The sequence below is a fragment of the Lissotriton vulgaris genome, chromosome 2_1 (assembly GCF_964263255.1).
Source record: "Lissotriton vulgaris chromosome 2_1, aLisVul1.2, whole genome shotgun sequence".
Taxonomy (NCBI): Eukaryota; Metazoa; Chordata; class Amphibia; order Caudata; family Salamandridae; genus Lissotriton; species Lissotriton vulgaris.
Window position 1 is genome coordinate 701,977,661 of NC_141687.1, and position 17,209 is coordinate 701,994,869.

Below are 17,209 nucleotides of genomic sequence, written 5' to 3' on the forward strand. Positions count from 1 at the left end.
CTTCGTGCTTTTTATATCTGTAATATTCCTTGCTGTTGAACACTTGAACCCTACAAATGACATTTGATTTAACTGGACAATTTCTTTGCAACTCATCTAATAATTAATTTCTATCACAAACCAAACTTCACCTACATAATAGGAAACTTAATTGACCTGTCTATGTTATATTTCTTCCCACCCTTACTGTTGCTTGCCATTGATTTAATTTGTATCCAACTGTGTAAATTGTAGGCATTCTGATCCATTCCATCTTCCATGACTGTGCTATGTGTGTGAGTGTAAGCAGTAGCAGCCTGCATGGCTCACGGTTGGGCGGTTGGGTGAAGGGTCACGCAGGGAAGGTGGGTCAATAATAAAAATTAAAATTAAACCTACCTTTCCGCTGGCCCGGGTCCCACGTCTTCACTGCTCCTGCTTTCCTGCCTCAGACAGGAACAGGAATAGGAAGCAGGCAGCCTCCCTCCCCTCCCCTAAGCTAATCATAATGCTCCAGTGGACTCCACCCAGCCAGTGGCTGTAGGGGATAGCATGTTCTCCATGTAGGCTGCAATGCAGCCTATATGGAAGAGGGTAGAGTGCGCATGACTGGTTTGGGTGGCCCAAGAGGGCCGACGAAACGGTCTTTGCGCACTCAGGTTTGGGCAAACCACTCCTTCCCTGCCCTAGCAGCTCTGCCCACCCACCTGCAATGTGCAAAAGTTATTACCATTTGATGTTTTGTCTTTCTCGCACTGTGAGAAAGCAGTGGGGTGACGCTCCTCCGCCCTAGTGGAGGAGCTGCCCCTGAGTGTAAGCCTTCAATTCGAGGGTTTACCCCTTACCAACTAATCCCTATGAACCCACTTACAGTTTGGAAAGGTGTGTACATTGACATTAATTGAGGTTTGCCCATCATCATTTAGATGTGGGGGAACTGCTGGGTTTCTGACAGCAAATTCTCGGCTGGCTCTACCTTGGGAAACACTTCACTTGGTATTCCACCCAAAGCAGGACCTGTCACTGACTTGTCCTTCTCACAACCACTGTGCAAGGCATGCCATTCCTGAGAAGGAAAATTTAAAAATGTCATTGACACCCAGATAGAAAAGCCGCTGTGGATCAGGGACGTATTTTTTTTTCTGCAGCAACTCCATGCTTTGGGAGTCTGTTGCTCAAGAGAAATAAAAATACCATTTGGTCTGGAAAAAAACTAACAGCCCTATTCAATAGTGACGAAAGTGCACGTACCATACTGAGGATACAATTTCATCACCAAGTCTGCCAGGCGGGTGGGGATTTCTAGATATGACAGGCAAGGAGAAGATTGCATCAACCTAACAAGTGGGATGGTGCACCGCCCACCAAACTATAAATGAGGTCCTTAGGTGACAAAATGTGGCTAAACAACTCTCCAGCAGATACTTGGTAGACATCACATCATTGCAGTGAGTGCTACTGTTGGCATCGGTAATAAATGAAATTTGTTGGGCACACAGCAGAAATGCAGATTTATGGTCCACAGACTGAATAGCACTCATCCCAATCTTCTACAACACTAAACCGTGGTGAGTTTGGTTTCTCATTTGTATATTTGATCTTCCTCCTAGTTTACACAGAATTGATAAAGGCTGTCCATCTGCCTGTAAATACACCATTTATTTTTATCTCATTTTTGAAGTTGATATAAAAGTGGATTCTTTGGCCTCTCTCTCCTTCTGTCTCTTTCTCTCTCTCTTTCTCTGTAGCAGAGGCCTTTTTGAGATGGGGGCTGCCGGCTGCTTTGCGGTAACCTTTCCCTTCAGCCTGTTTTCTATACAATGTTCAGATTCCCGGTCAAAGGTTGGAGAGTTTGTTCCACTAAGATGGGCAATCAAAGCCTACAAACATCTGTGCACATCCAAGACTTTCGAAATCCTACCATGTTTCCTTCTGCAGATTTTTTAAGACCTATAATAAGAATGCCAGCTACCATTTTCGAAAAAATGAATTTTCGTCAGAGCTTCACGTTCTGAAAGCACTCTTGCCTTCCTTTCAGACATCACATAAAATGAAAATAATGCGCGAGTGTGCATATTTCTGCTTGAGCTGCGAAGCTGATGCTCTTAAACCTCAGTGTGCATAAAAGAAAAATACTTCTCCCTAAGTGGCTGAGACAGATGTCATCTGATCCACTGCATCTTCCGTCCCAATTTTTAGCATTTGGACCGTCTTACAGCTTGACTGCTCCACTCGTTTGCTCGAATTGACTTACATCCAATTTGATATTAAAATGGCCCCTGCCCTGGGCAGGTTTATGTCACTGCTGATTCAGCAAACCGCTGTGTTTATCATTCCAGAATATTTCGAGTCATGGATCATTTCATGCTCCACAGTGCCCTCACATCAAGACATAAAGTCCCTTTTTTCTCTGACTTTAAAATTATTGATTTGACTCCTGTCTCTTATAAGCGAGAGCTCCAAACTTCAGTGACTCTGCAAATGATAACACAGAGGAATGGAAAAGGATGGAGAGCAAAGAAGGTGAAACGTTATAATGGTGTGACTATGCTACATCTGCAAAACCTTTTTGGAAGCAGAAATATAAAAGAAAGGCCAAATCTCTCAAATAACCTACTTTGAATCCACTGTAAACCTGAACTGGTAGGAAGACCTCGTGGGATAATTGTGTGAAATAGTTATAGATAAAGGCATTTATAATGCTAATTCATTTGTAGTAGAATTCACATTTTGGTTGTCAGGAGAGATTGTTTTCTGGATTTCTTCCTAAGTATTTGTCTGAAGTGATTGGGTTAGTGCGTCTTTTTGTATTAAATGTGATTTTTGGGTTGATATGTTTTCGGACATTGTATGTCTTGTTAAAATGCCAATATATATATTTTTTAATGTGATTTTTGGCAGTCACATTTTATTCACTGCAGGCAGTGTTAGATGCTAAGCAAAACATTATATAAAATCAATACACGAATTGATGACTTGTTTGAGGAAGGAAAGAATAAAGGAAGAAACGAAAGCAGGAATATTTTCAAATAAAGATCAATTCTGCAATCTGAATCAGCTTGTTTAATTTTATTTGTACATCAATTAGAAAGGTCGTAGTCTCTCAGTGATTCCCCTGATTACTAATTCTGGATCGAATATCAAAATTGCATAGCAATCAGCAACACATTTAAGCAGTTTAAGGGTAAGGAATAAGCATATTGGTCATGCGCAACACCACTGACTGAGGCACTAATGAGGTAATGCCTAAAAAAAAATCAACATTTTTATTTCTGAGATTATTACGTTGACAAAAAGACTAAAGTTAGATGTGGTAAAAGTTTTAAACACTGGAAACATGAGACAAGAAAGATGAAGAAAACATAAAATGGCATTGAAAAATATGGATAAAGAAAGGGGGGAAAAGTGGGTACCACTTTAAGAAACACAGGCATTGGCAAAGTCAAAAGGTCTGGCCCTGGCAACTTAGTGGGTTGGGTATTTTCTTATTATATTTATTGTTCCAAGAGCCTGCCACAGAAATGTAAGAGAGAAAAGAAAACATGGTGAACTAAATGGTTCCACCATGTCCCTGAATTAAAAATATTAAATTAAAAATCCTTTCAGTGGTGCCAGGCATTTTATTATTATTATTTCTAAAGTATTTAGGAATAAATAACCACCTAACCAAGCACTAAAATAGGAGGTAGCCACAATATTGCACTATCACCTAAACATTTTATTACTTTAAAAGGACACAGAAAATAAATGACCATCTAACTAGATAACCCCTATGCAGGCAAAGTAAATAGCCACTATTTCAAGTTATTACAAGACATAACTATAATTGAAAACCACACTTGGAAACAGGTTTATCATTGTAGGCAAAAATATATATTTAAGTAAATGTGTACAATGTGCACAGGCATCTGTGCAATCACTCAAAGCGAACGGAGCCAATGGAAAAGGAGGCCTGACCCACTAACCCATGCAGTATGCTGTGGTTGTCAGAAGCAAAATGTGATGGCTGCAGCCCACTGACTAAAATGCCCTCTATGGATGTACATTATGTACGGATTTGTGTAAACAACTATAGTCTAGTGCTGTGCTACAGATAAAGCCACCCCAAAGGCCAGACTTATAGAGGGAGAAAGAAAAAAAATAGCATAGATAAAACCCAAAGACATGGTAGAGAAAGATAACAAATGGAAAAAAAGTAGGGAAAGTCAAAAGGAAAAGAGGAAGCTCGGGGGTTACAATAAACGAAAGAATGAAAAGTGGGTTTGAAAAAGTTAAAAATCCAAGTAAAACAGATGAATGAAAAGTTTTACTGAAATAAAAAAGTGGAAGACAACATTTGAAATCAATATTATTAGGAAGTAAGTCTTTTGAAAGTAGGAGGGCAGCAAATAATGTCACAGTGAACTAGCACGTGCATGTCATACATACTGTTAGTATACCGTTTGATATAATTTTAACGCAATTAGGGACTTTGATCGTTTCTAAAATATATTACTCTCTTAGAAGATTATTGGCAGGTGTATTTAATGTTAGCAAGGGTTTCTTCGAGTTCCCATATGAAGTCTTCTTTGTGTGGTTGGCATTGAGCATGAAGTATCCTCACCAAAAGACATACAAGTAAAAGGTTTCCAAGCCACTATTTTCTTTATTAATAGGGTAAGGAGAATTGCAAGTAATTCTGAAAGATTTGCTGAAAGCAGAACTGAGTGACACAGTTTCTCACAATCAGAGTTATTACTTTTCTCACCCCAATACTAGAGAAAGCGCATTATGAACCACGGCTCCCTCCACCCAGTGTGCCGGGACCTTTGTTGAAAAAAGATGCAAAAGATAATCAAAGATCGGGAAAAAAAATGTACTAATGTTCGCTATCTACCAATTAAATCAGACAGCAGAATGAAATATAGGGGACGCAGAGGTCAGGCTAAACAAAATGATATTTCACTCACTTTAAGAAACGCCATTAAAATGTTTTGCCGATATATGTTTAATATAAAAGTAGCATATCTATTTTAAGGAAGCAATTTAAATTTTCTTTATCTGTTTCGTTTTAGCAGCAGGTATGAGAGCCATTCCGATGAAGATTAAAGCCTGGTTGTGGAAGGAGAGACACAGTAGCGTCCTAATAGTAATACGTTGCATTGTATTTAATGGTTCATACAGCATTTAGGCTCTTTCTAAGCACTTTGAAATGCTGTACCTAATTTCCCACAATGCTAGGTAGCAGCTCTTGAGTGACAGCGATGAATCAGGTCTTCATAACATAACCTGTTGAGCACAGTTTCAGCATAAATACATGCAGCTCCAGGGTGAGGATGCAAGGCACAGAAAAAGTCATTCTGATCTTCCCAAAATATTTTAAAAGCGTAATTTTCAGACAAATGGGCCCAAAAGGGAAAAAAGTGAGATAAATTCCTTCAATGTGTGGTCTGAATAATTGTTGAAGGACAAACTAATCAGCCTATTGGCTAGTCCATTCAGCACCAGTTTCACATTCCATGCTAGAAATGTAGTGTCAGTGCTTGGAGTGTCATTTATAATGTTGTAGACGGGTTGCAAACTGCTGGGGTGAGAGTCCTTACAGTGTATCTCATTCTTGGAATGACTATTGAGTCTGCGACTTGGTCATGCCGGTGATTATTTGATAATGCAGTTTCTCCATCTGTATGCATGTCCTTTCTGCCACCATGTTTTTAAAATGATTCGGAGAAGAATATTAGGGCCGCATGTACATAGACTTTTCTCAGACGCAATGGCCCAATTTGCAAAATCGGTCCATTTGCAACTGGTAAAAAGCAATTTTCTATGTACCAAACTCTCTTTTGCATCTCTGTAACCTATTACCAAATCGAAAAACAGGTTAGCAATTCGGTATTAGGAAGGGGCATGTTAAGGGCGTCCCTTCTTAATGGCATCTCACAGTGGTATGCATGAATGTTTTGTGACCGAAATGCAGTCACAAAACATTTGCGTTTTACCACCCAAATTTAATTTAGTGGTAACCCATCCGTAAATGGGAAGGGGACCCCGTGGGACCCCTTTCCGTTTAGGAATGTATGCGAAAATGTTTTTTAAAAGGAGGCAGTGGTCCAATGGTCTTAAAAAATGAAAACACTACTTTTAATTTTTCTTTTTGAAACCCATCCCGTTTTCTTTTAAGGGAAATGGCCTGCATTTCCCAAAAACCTTTGCTTTATTTAAAAGCAAACATAGACATGGTGGTCTACTGTCCGCAGAAGGCCATCATCCCTGTGTTCTTAACAATACCCAATGGGCCTCAAATTGGGACCTACCTCATGAATATTAATGAGGTAGGTCAATTGCGACCCACTGGGAATCGCAAACACCAAAACACACTGTTGTTAGTGATTTCCTAATAGTGAATCGCAAAAACATGGTATTAGGAAATTGCAAACAGAAATGTTAGTGCATTTGACCCTAAGTTTCAGTCATGGGTAAACACTGGGCCTATTTTATGTGACCGTTCAATGTTCGTTTAGATGTGCAAACTCATAGTAGTTTACAAGTTATACGATATTTTGATGTAATGAAAAGACTACAATTTCAAATATGTGTTGTGCTTTCTAGGTCTGGCAGTGTGGAGGAAGCGTTGAGGTTTTACCATGCGCTAGAATTGCCCACATTGAGAGAGCGCACAAACCATATACAGAAGACCTCACAGCCCATGTCCGGAGAAATGCCCTACGAGTGGCTGAGGTTTGGATGGATGAATTCAAGAGCCATGTGTACATGGCATGGAATGTACCCCTAGAAGTAGGTTACTTGATTCGCTAACATATTGGTATTGTATATATTTTTGAAAATGCATTAACTAGAACTTTTACCTACACATGATGTTGTTGCAGGTTGTCTAGATGTAAGTGTGATCTAATGCACGGTTTGAGCAAAAGTATTCATCCCTTATCTCTTACTTGTAATATGTGTATGTTAATAAAACCATTATGCCAGGAAACTTAAGAAAGTATACAAGACCGTCAAAGAATACTCTTGCGGACAGGCTACTTTCTGGAAAGATAGCTCAGTGAGCCAAGTGTTTGACATTGACCTCTGTGATTTGCGGACCAGCACAGCCCATGATTTAATACTTCTGAAGTGTATTACTGTTAAATTAGACCGTAGCAATACCGGTTACTTTCAGTGCTTGGAAATGTTAAAAATTGTGGTATTATGTGCCATATAAATTATTGTTACTGTTATTATTTGTTGATTTTGTTGTTTTTACTTGCGCACAGTTGTTTGTGAAAACACACTCCATATATAGAGCCAGCTTAAATCATCAATATTATTGTCAATAATGTTAGAATATTTGCTAGCAGTCTATGTAAGGCCCCAGAATATTTGTTACTAATCTACGCATAGGCTTTTTAAATATGAATTTGATATTTTGCTACATATATATTTCCAGTGTTGGGGACAAACTTAATACTTAATACTATTTAGTTACAATAATACATGAATCAATTCTGTGAACCAACTAACTGTAATGGCCTATTACATTGAGCAGGATAAATAATACATTTCATCTGCAATTTTTAATTTACTTCCTAAGTTAGTTTGAAGTATAGTGGGAGTAAAGCTTTATAAATGATGAGTTTTCCGAGTGTGTTAAATATCATAAAATTGTTTGGTTTTGCAAACTGCACTGTTATTTGTCCATCAGGGGATGGACCTAAAGGAAATTTGCTACTCACATATTTGAATATAACGTTTGATGTGACACTGACAGCCTGATTTATCAACGACCCGTCGTGCGAGTCTATAATAGCGATTCACAAGGAATCGCTATTACAGGCTCGCAAAACGGGATTCATGTAGGAATCGCAAAAAAAAATGCGATTCCTACATATTCCTTATTTGCGATTAGCAAATTGCTAATCGCAAATAAGGAATAACTCCCCATTCATTCCTATTCATTCCAAAGGACACCCTGTAGCACCCCTTAAATGCAAATTCAAACAGGTGTTGCGCACACACATGTCCAAAGGACATGTGTGTGTGCAACATGCAACTTAGAAAAATGCTTTTAAAAGCATTTTTCTAAGTTTTCGCTATTTACCACGAGGTTTGACCTCGCGGTAAATAGCGGGCCAAAATTGCAAATTCGCTATTTAAAAATGGATGATGAATTGCATTTAAGGAATCTCAAATAGAGATTCCTTAAATGTAATTCCTCCCAAAATAGCGAAATCGCTATTACCGATTTTTGCATTTGGGATGATGAATCCCAAATGCAAAAATCGCACTCGCAAAGGGCCAGATTCTGAGAATCTGGCCCTTTGCGAGTGCTATTCTGCATGATGAATCAGGCTGTGAGTTCCTGGACTCCACCCCATGCAGTATCCCCACCTATGACTCTATAAGGAGCCAGTAGGTAATAGATTATATCTTTGTATCTAGAAATCTTTCAGATCAGCTGGTGGTGGGGGGGGGGGGTTCAACCGAGTGGCCACAGCGATCACAATCCTCTAGTCACCTCCATTAGCCTGAGACTGAGTGTGGCAACATCATAATGGATCAAATGCGGACTGTACCAGGAAAGTCAAATGTAAAGCATCTAAAGCAGGATCCCCCATCACCACCCAAACCGAGCTCCCGGGTATCAATGGAAATGTTGCTGGAGGAAATAAAAGCACTTAGACCCTTTATGGAGGAAACCAATTCCAAATTGCAAATCCTCTCTGACAGTTGGTCACAGCTTGATACCAGGCTCACAGCGATGGTACATAGTGTCTCAGCTTTGGCCGAAACTGCCAAAACAGTTTCTTTCATGCAGTTGCAAGTTTCAACACTCCAAAAGCAGGTTGAGGACTTAGAAAATCGTAACAAGAGAAACAACTTATGCATATATGATTTGAAGGAAGGAGTTGAAGGAACAGACCCTATTACTTTTTTCAAATCCTTCCTCCCCAAAATCCTACATTTGCAGAGGACACATTTCTGAATATCCAGTGTGCTCACAGACTGGGGCATGTTTCTAGTAAATCCTGATCCACGAACGCCCTGCATCGCAAAATGCGATGCAGGGCGCGCCACGAAATTCATTTTATTTATTAAATTGTTAACTTACCTTCAATTATCCATACTCCAGTTTTTAGCACCCCCCACCCTGCCCCTCCCACGCCACGCCTCTCCGCCCCATTGGAACTCCCTCCACGGGCCGTGGCTGTCTGTAGGTTGTGTTTCTGATGAATATAAAGATTTGTAAAAGAGAGATAATTCATTTAAAATCCCAGCATCTTTACATTTTAAGACAGAATGCTCATCGAAGAGAGAATCAATATTTAATTTGTTTTGGCCTATCTTTATATAATTGGCTAAAATATTCCCTGCTTTATTTTGACCGCCATAGAATTTTGCGCTGGATTTTATTAAGTAAAGTGAGGCATCTTCTGTTGATTTCTCATTAAATTTCAATTTAGCATTAATGAGTGTCTTTAAACATTCCTCCAAGTGAGATGTGTAATATGAATGTTCTAATGCCTTAATGTCTTGGAGGAGATCCATAGTAATCCTACGTGCAGCTTTTCGTTTCTATGCAACAAAGCCTAGAATTAAATTTCTTGCTTATGCCTTAAAGGCATCCCAAATGGTTGCGAGAGATAGGGAATCTGTATTGTTTCTCTCAAAGTAATCTGTGGAAAAGGAGGTAAAAGCTGCAGTGAACTTGGAATCTGAGAGGAGTGCGTTGTTAAAACGCAATTGTCTGGAAGCATTACTTCTAGGTAGCATATCAAAGCCAATTGAAACAGGTGCATGATCTGATAGGAGAATAGGGCCAATTTCTGCATGTGTAAGGGACTGCGAAATGTAATGGGATACGAAAACATAGTCAATTCTTGATTGGGTGTGATGGGTTGAGGAATAAAAGGAATATTCTCTGGTGGTTGGGTTACAAAGGCGCCAAGCGTCAAGCAGTTTATGTTGATATATAATGTGAGTGAAAGATTTATGTGACTTCTTGGGGACGAAGGGCACTTTAGAATTTCTATCTAAGAAGGGGTCAAACACTTGGTTACAATCTCCAGCCACAATAAAATTATCTTCAATGCAGTGAGAAATATGCTTAGCTAAAGCAGACCAGAAGGAAGCATCTCCACCCGTAGGTGCATAAACATTAAGAAGAGAAACTAGAACACCTTTTACTGATAATTTAATAATGAACCACCTCCCTTCAACATCTGATTCTTGCGATAACAACGTAACTGTAGAGATTTACGGCATAATATCACAACTCCATTTCGTTTACCATCTCCTGGAGAAAAATAAGCCTCACCCACCCAACCCCTTTTCAATTTCAAAGATTCAATATCCGTAAGGTGGGTTTCTTGTAAGAAAACAATATCAGCATTTAACTTAGCCAAGTGTGACAAACCCCTCTGTCTCTTGATGGGAAAGTTTAGTCCCCAATATTCCATGAGACTAATTTAGGCGACATGCGATATTAAAATGGAATGAGAAAAAAACTGTATAAAGTAACAATCCACTTCAATAAGGGGGAAAAATCAAAAATAGAATAATCAGAGCTTGTAGTACAAAAGTCCAATTTGTTGCAAAGACACAGCATTAAAAGAGATAAAAGAAAAAAGAGAGTATGAAATAAATTCAAAACATTGAGAAATAGAGAAAATATGTAAGCAAAAACAAGAATGGTAGGAGAGAATAGCCACATAAGAGGAAATAAATGTAGAAGTCAAATGATAAAGAAGAGAAGTAGAAGAATGTATTGCAAAACACATAGCAAAAGACAGAACGAAAAACAAACCTACAGAAAGAGAACATGAAAGCGGGGAAAGATACAAAAGCCATCATAATAGAAATAGAGGAAAAATTGTGAGGCAAAACAAAACACAAAAGACGAAATAGAAAACGTACCTACAATAAGGGAACATGAAAGCGAGGGTGGGTGGAACCACATGGAACAAGCGGAACATAGGGTGAAGACCGGACCGGACCAAGGAAGGGACACACCATACTATAAACATCACTGTATAGGCGAAGGAAAAATAAAATAGAAAAACTTACTGAGGCATTTAACATTAAGTGGAGAAGTGTGGCTCAGGGGTTAGAGGCGGCAGACCCGGAAGCTGAGATCGGCCCTGGACCAGGGTTCAATTCCCCGCCTCGGGTGGTCTTGGGCTCAAAAATTCCACGGACTCGATAATTCTCGCTCCGGTGCCTTCTCGACTCACGGGTTCACACTCTGCGACTCTGGGCAATAGCTTGCTTAATCTCCACAACGGCCCCTCGCGGCGGGATGCCTGGCTTTCACCTTGTGGATACCCTGCCGGGGTTATCTCACAGGGGAATACCAGGACGGGTTCCCTAAGCAAGCGCCGGGAAACCCTTTGTGGGTAGCTGTGCGCTATATAAGCTCAAATACATTTACATTTACATTTACATTAATCTAAGAAACAAACAGCGAACCTAAAAATCGTTTGCACTAAGTAACATTAACCATAATTTCAAAGATTATGTGCAACCCTAAAAGTATAATAGGCGCATATCACTAAAGAACCTACAGACCAATTGAAGTGAGATCACGAATGTGGGAATAAAGAAAGTGAAGTAACATGTGAGGAGGAAGGCCTTGAAGAGTCTATTTGGCCCAGCTTGTTCGAATTGATGAAACTTTGCAGTTGGACAGGATTTTTGTATGAGGACATTCTATTGTTAAATGTGACTTTGAAGATACATGGGTGAAAGAGACCATATCTATCTCCCAAGGCGCGGAGATCTGATCCCGTATCGAGGAAAGCTTTGCATCTAGCTGCCGTTGCTCTAGAGTAATCTGGCGCAAAAAAATAATGTAGACCCAGACCATGAAATCTGCTGAATGGCTTTGGCAGCCGCCAGGACTTGCAGTAGATCTGTGTATTCTAAGAAATAGAGGATAACTCCCAGAGGATCAGGATTTACTAGAAACATGACCCAGTCTGTGAGCACGCTGGATATTCAGAATGGTGTCCTCTGGCAAATGTAGGATTTTGGGGAGGAAGGATTTGAAAAAAGTAATAGGGTCTGTTCCTTCAACTCCTTCCTTCAAATCATATATGCGTAATTTGTTTCTCTTGTTACGATTTTCTAAGTCCTCAACCTGCTTTTGGAGTGTTGAAACTTGCGACTGCTTGAAAGAAACTGTTTTGGAAGTTTCGACCAAGGCTGAGACATTATGTACCATAGCTGTGAGCCTGGTATCAAGCTGTGATCAACTGTCAGAGCGGATTTGCAATTTGGAATTAGTTTCCTCCATAAAGGGTCTAAGTGCTTTTATTTCCTGCAGCAACAGTTCCATTGATACCGGGGAGCTCGGTTTGGGTGGTGATGGGGGAACCTGCTGTAGACGCTTTACATTTGACTTTCCTGGTACAGTACGTATTTGATCCATTATGATGTTGCCACACTCAGTCTCAGGAGATGTAGAATCCTCCAATTTTGAGAACTCTGAAAAAAGCTTAGAATTTTTAATAAAAACACGTTTTGGTTTTGATGTAGTGAAAGAGGAACCCTTCGTTCTGCACATCAATTATTGAGTCAGCAAACTGAAACGTCTTGTATCAGTTCAGAGCAGTATTATGACACAACCCAGTAAATGAATAAGCGTAAGCATCACATTGAAAGGGCCAAGTTGATAAGGTAGGTTAACGAAAAGGTATTACGGATTATGCTGCAATCCAAGGAAGACCTGGCATCATTTTACACCAGGGATCGCTGTAACCGCCGCTGTGAAACGGACTGTACTGCACTTGGGATGCCAATTCTCCTCACATTTAATAATAAATCATTTCAGTCATATTGCTCAAGCAGGTAAATCTAAAATGCTAAAGGGGTTTTCAATTTCATGAAGTGATTTATGTAATAAACAATATGTCTATATAGACAAGTTCTAAGATGGCACCCTTAACCACAGTGGAACAAAATGAAATGACAATGAGAAAAAGCAAAGTTATTGCAATATTATGGAAAACTGCTGAGGTGCTGCAATAAAAAAGAGGCATTATAAGGAGACTATACTCCTGAAATTAGAAAGGGGTAAACGCTTCCGTCATGTTTTCCGAAAACAAAATGCCGGCCACGGTATCGCGAACCCGCGTCTTAGCGTCTACCTTCAAATGCTGCCTTCCTTAGCTGTGTGAGCCCACGGAAGTGTTCGTGTCCATTTCAGGGGCCCTTCACATGACAACTCTGCCTGAAAACTTCGTGCTGGATGGTCTATAAGCGCTTTCCCTTCGCCTCAGGTCCGGAGCCTCACGGGACTGCCGCCATGTCCGCTGGGCGCCAAGCCTTTATGATCATATTTAATGCTCAAATAAAGCGCATGAGTATAACAGAAAAAAGCTGAATTTTATCATTTAAACCAAGGAAATAATTTAAAGATTTAGAATGGGACACGGATGGGGCATGTCGAACTTACACTTCACAAACCGAGTTGCTACCTTCTATGCATTCTGTAGCTTTAATGCAGTACAATATCTATCTATACACCAATAGAGACAAGCAGCTCTACTGTAGTGGGATTCTTCTTTAACAGTCTGGAATTTCTTCAAATATTTTTGAAGAAAAACTCTCACCTCTCAAAATGTCTCTGACATGAATCTCTCACAGAGAAGAGGGTTTGTGTGCATATAGCATTCTTGTGTCACTTGCTTTCATTTTGAGAGCACCAAGACGTAGTAAAACAATGTGAACCACTCATGTTAAAAGAACAGCATTGCAAGCAATAGCCCAAAACGATCTACTGCACTCTGCCTGCTGTACGCAGCACATACACCTTGTGTGTCCTTCTGTGTGGGTTGTGTAATATGAATAACGTTTTAACCCAGCTGTTCCACTGCACCCTTCTAACACCATGGGAACTGGGTTAGTTCCTCGGGTCTCATGAATATATACAAAGATAGGCAGGACTGAAAGCTGCAGAAGTACTAGTTTATCAACTGAGATTCCAATTTACCAATAATGACCTGTGTCAAAATGACAAAATAAAGACAGCTGTGGTGCAGCTTGTGATATCCATGGAAAAGGGAGCTGTGGTCATAGACCCAAAGAGAGTGAGAGGGTGGCTTCTAGGGATCAGCAAGTAGTAGCTTTGCCTGACACCGAAGACATGATTTCATGCATTAAAGGAAGGCAGGCAGCAAGAGCACAGAAGAAGGAGAGCAGGCAACAGGCCATTGTTTCCATTCTTGACCTCTGGGCTTGGCTGTGGACATCCTGACAAGAACTAAGGCTCAGTGAAACACTCCATTTCCCTTACATACCCTCCTGTCATAGGGGAAAATGCAGAAAGATTAAATATAAGGTTAGAGTTCATTCATAGATATTCCAAAGATTTCCTGCTCTCACATATCTTTATTTTCATTATTCGTCCTGCTGTTTTTGCCCCTTTAGTAGAACAGACATTTCGAGTCATTATTGAATACCCCAGTAGACCATTATGTATGCTTAGTTGACACTATAATAACCATTAGAAAACAGAGCCCTGGGTTGCACCCCATAATCAATTATGTAAAATTGGGCCATGCTGACCGCAGAGTGATCCATTGGTCAAAGTGAAGATATTAATATTCAGAACTATATGAAAGAGGTGAGAATGGTGTATAACGGAGAGCAAAGCTATAGTGTTGCCTCTAGCCCCAAAATATATATTTGAATTTAAATCCATTAAAAAAACAAAACAAAATAAATTGGCTGTTGAAAGAAATGTGGCAGAGCAGGACTCCAGCCTGGACTGCCCTACACAGATCTAAAGCCGCGACCCACTATATCCAACCAACATAGTGCACTAACACAGAGCCCTGTGCTACTGTGCTAGCTCTGGCTGATGCCATTCTCACAGCTCCAAGGTTGACAAAGGGAGCCTCCAAGCTTTCTTAATCAGAGGCAATGAAGGTTGACCGAGCCGGGAAGCAAACCAACCCAGGATTTAAGGGTTCCCATTGCCACAGATCGGTGGCCAGCCTAGGCCTTGTGAAAGTAACGATGCCAGTCTTTGAGACAACTACGGGAAATATTTAAGGAAAGTCTAAGGAAAAGGCAGGCAGGTCATCCATTTGAAATGTGGGGATCACCCCTGGCCTTCTGCCCGAGTTATTCTCTTTAATTTTAAAATAGTTACACAAATTGGTGAAATGTAATACACATATAGAAATTATAAGCCAATATATTCTCTCAACATTGAACATCTGACTTATTAGTCAGCAGCGGGCAGATGACTCAATATAGAAGGCTGTCATATATTATCATGATAAATAAGATATACACTAGAACATTCATGAAGAGAACCACTTTTACATGAACTACAAGATACCAATCCCTGAAATTAGTTACAAAAAGAGAAATGCAACAAACAGAAGTGTCATTAGGTGTAAATAGGGAGGGGTCCACAAATCCCGAGCTTCCATGATGTATCAAAAATGAATATAGCACTACAATACGCGATGTAGTACATTGTGTGCATTTACAACGCGGTTGTTACAACGACCACGTTGTTAGTACGCGATGCATTTATATAGCAAGTCTTTACAACGACTTCCACTAGGGGGTGTGCTGGATTTAGGAATAGTATTATTTACTATTCTGCTCCAGTTACCGTACAGTAGGGAAGGTGTTGGAATTCATTTCCAATACCTCAGCGCCCCCTAGTGGAATTTGTTGTAAAGATTTGCGATGTAAATGCATCACGTACTAACAACGCCGTCATTGTAACAACCATGTTGTAAAGGTATCTCTGTGTAATAACTGCGTTGTAAAGGTTGTTTCCCTATTCATATAGCACTTTACTATGTAATGTATTACATTGCGTGATATTACAACGCAGCTGTTACAACGACTGTGTTGTTAGTACGCAATGTATTTATATAGCGAGTCTTTGCAATGACTTCCACTAGGGGGGTGAGTTGGACTTAGGAATAGAATTCTTTACTATTCCTACTCCAGTTTGCTCAACAGTAGGGAAGATGTTGGAATTCATTACCAATACCTCTGCGCCCCCTATGGAATTCGTTGTAAAGACTTGTGATGTAAATGCATCGCGTAACGTCCCAAATGTTTTGTTTAGTTATGTTAATATCCTTTCTAGAGCTCTACAACTCACCGCTAGTGGTCTTCTGGTTCTTGGCGTTGGGAGCCTGATATAATCAACAGTGTTGCATTTTACCATCATTAGACACATAGATTGAAAATAGTTTTCAGTTCATGCCTGAAAGTCAGGTTATCTTTTATCATTTCGAGTGAGAGTAGGAAGTGATTTTACAGATGGATCTCCAGCTCTGACAAGGTGCTATCACTGTTTTGACTTCTTTGAACTGAGAGGATAGCTTTTTGTTGGAAGTTTGCGAATGAAGTTGCTGGGTATATAGGTAATGCAGAAACTCTGGCTGGAGAAGAAAGCCTTGTAGTTGAAAGGTTCTAGGCAGCCTACAAAGGGACTCAAATGCTATTCTTTCCACCACTGACAGTCAATGCAGAGAGGTAAGCTCTGGTATTATGTGCTCTCTATTTTAGACCATAGACCTTGAAGCTGGGACAATGTTGCCGCTTGAAGAGGGAGTTAATCCAGACACAAGAATATAATGAATATATCCATCTGAGTTCAGTGTGGGCAGATTAATGCTCAAGATATTCTATTTATAAAATGGAGAATGGTGAAAGCTTTACTGACTTAAGTTCAAACTTCAACTGACTTCAACACCTCAAAACTTATTAGAATTATTTCTGCCTCATTTCCTGCAATGGCGGGAGACCCAGCTCAGACTACCAGATTCTCTTTGGTATGGAAGGCAGTGGATCACCTATCACTAGTGTTTCAGTTTTACCTGGGTCACGTTCTAAAAGTTGACCCCTTCCACTGAAATTGCTGAAAGACAAGACTCATTAATTGATTTTTCTTCATTTCGGTTCATAAAAAAAATGAACAATATACAATCATACATAGATAAAATACATAAAACCAATTACATATAAATACATACAAGAACAATAAAAGTGATCAATATGACAATGCAGCAATCTCCACATCGATATATAAGATTTTTGGGACATCACTAAAAGAAGCAATCACCCTTAATTAGACATGGATTTTCTTATACCTCACATTCCATATTTCTGTTAGAAATTTGTCAATTGAAAAGACAACTGGACTACTGGTATCTTTGAAATGTTCTCTCCCACCACAAACAGTAGACCTCTTTAATCTATTTAATACCTTTACATG

The 17,209-nt window shown here is 39.8% G+C and overlaps 1 protein-coding gene across 1 annotated transcript in view; it reads left to right on the forward strand.

Annotated features, from left to right (window-relative positions):
• Positions 1 to 17,209, forward strand: part of GALNT18 (polypeptide N-acetylgalactosaminyltransferase 18) — a 1,615,994-nt gene that overhangs the window by 1,264,036 nt on the left and 334,749 nt on the right. Inside the window, exon 7 of the mRNA XM_086955949.1 lies at positions 6,568 to 6,753. Within this exon, the coding sequence (XP_086812075.1) occupies positions 6,568 to 6,753 (186 nt within the window). The remainder of the gene's footprint in view (positions 1 to 6,567; positions 6,754 to 17,209) is intronic.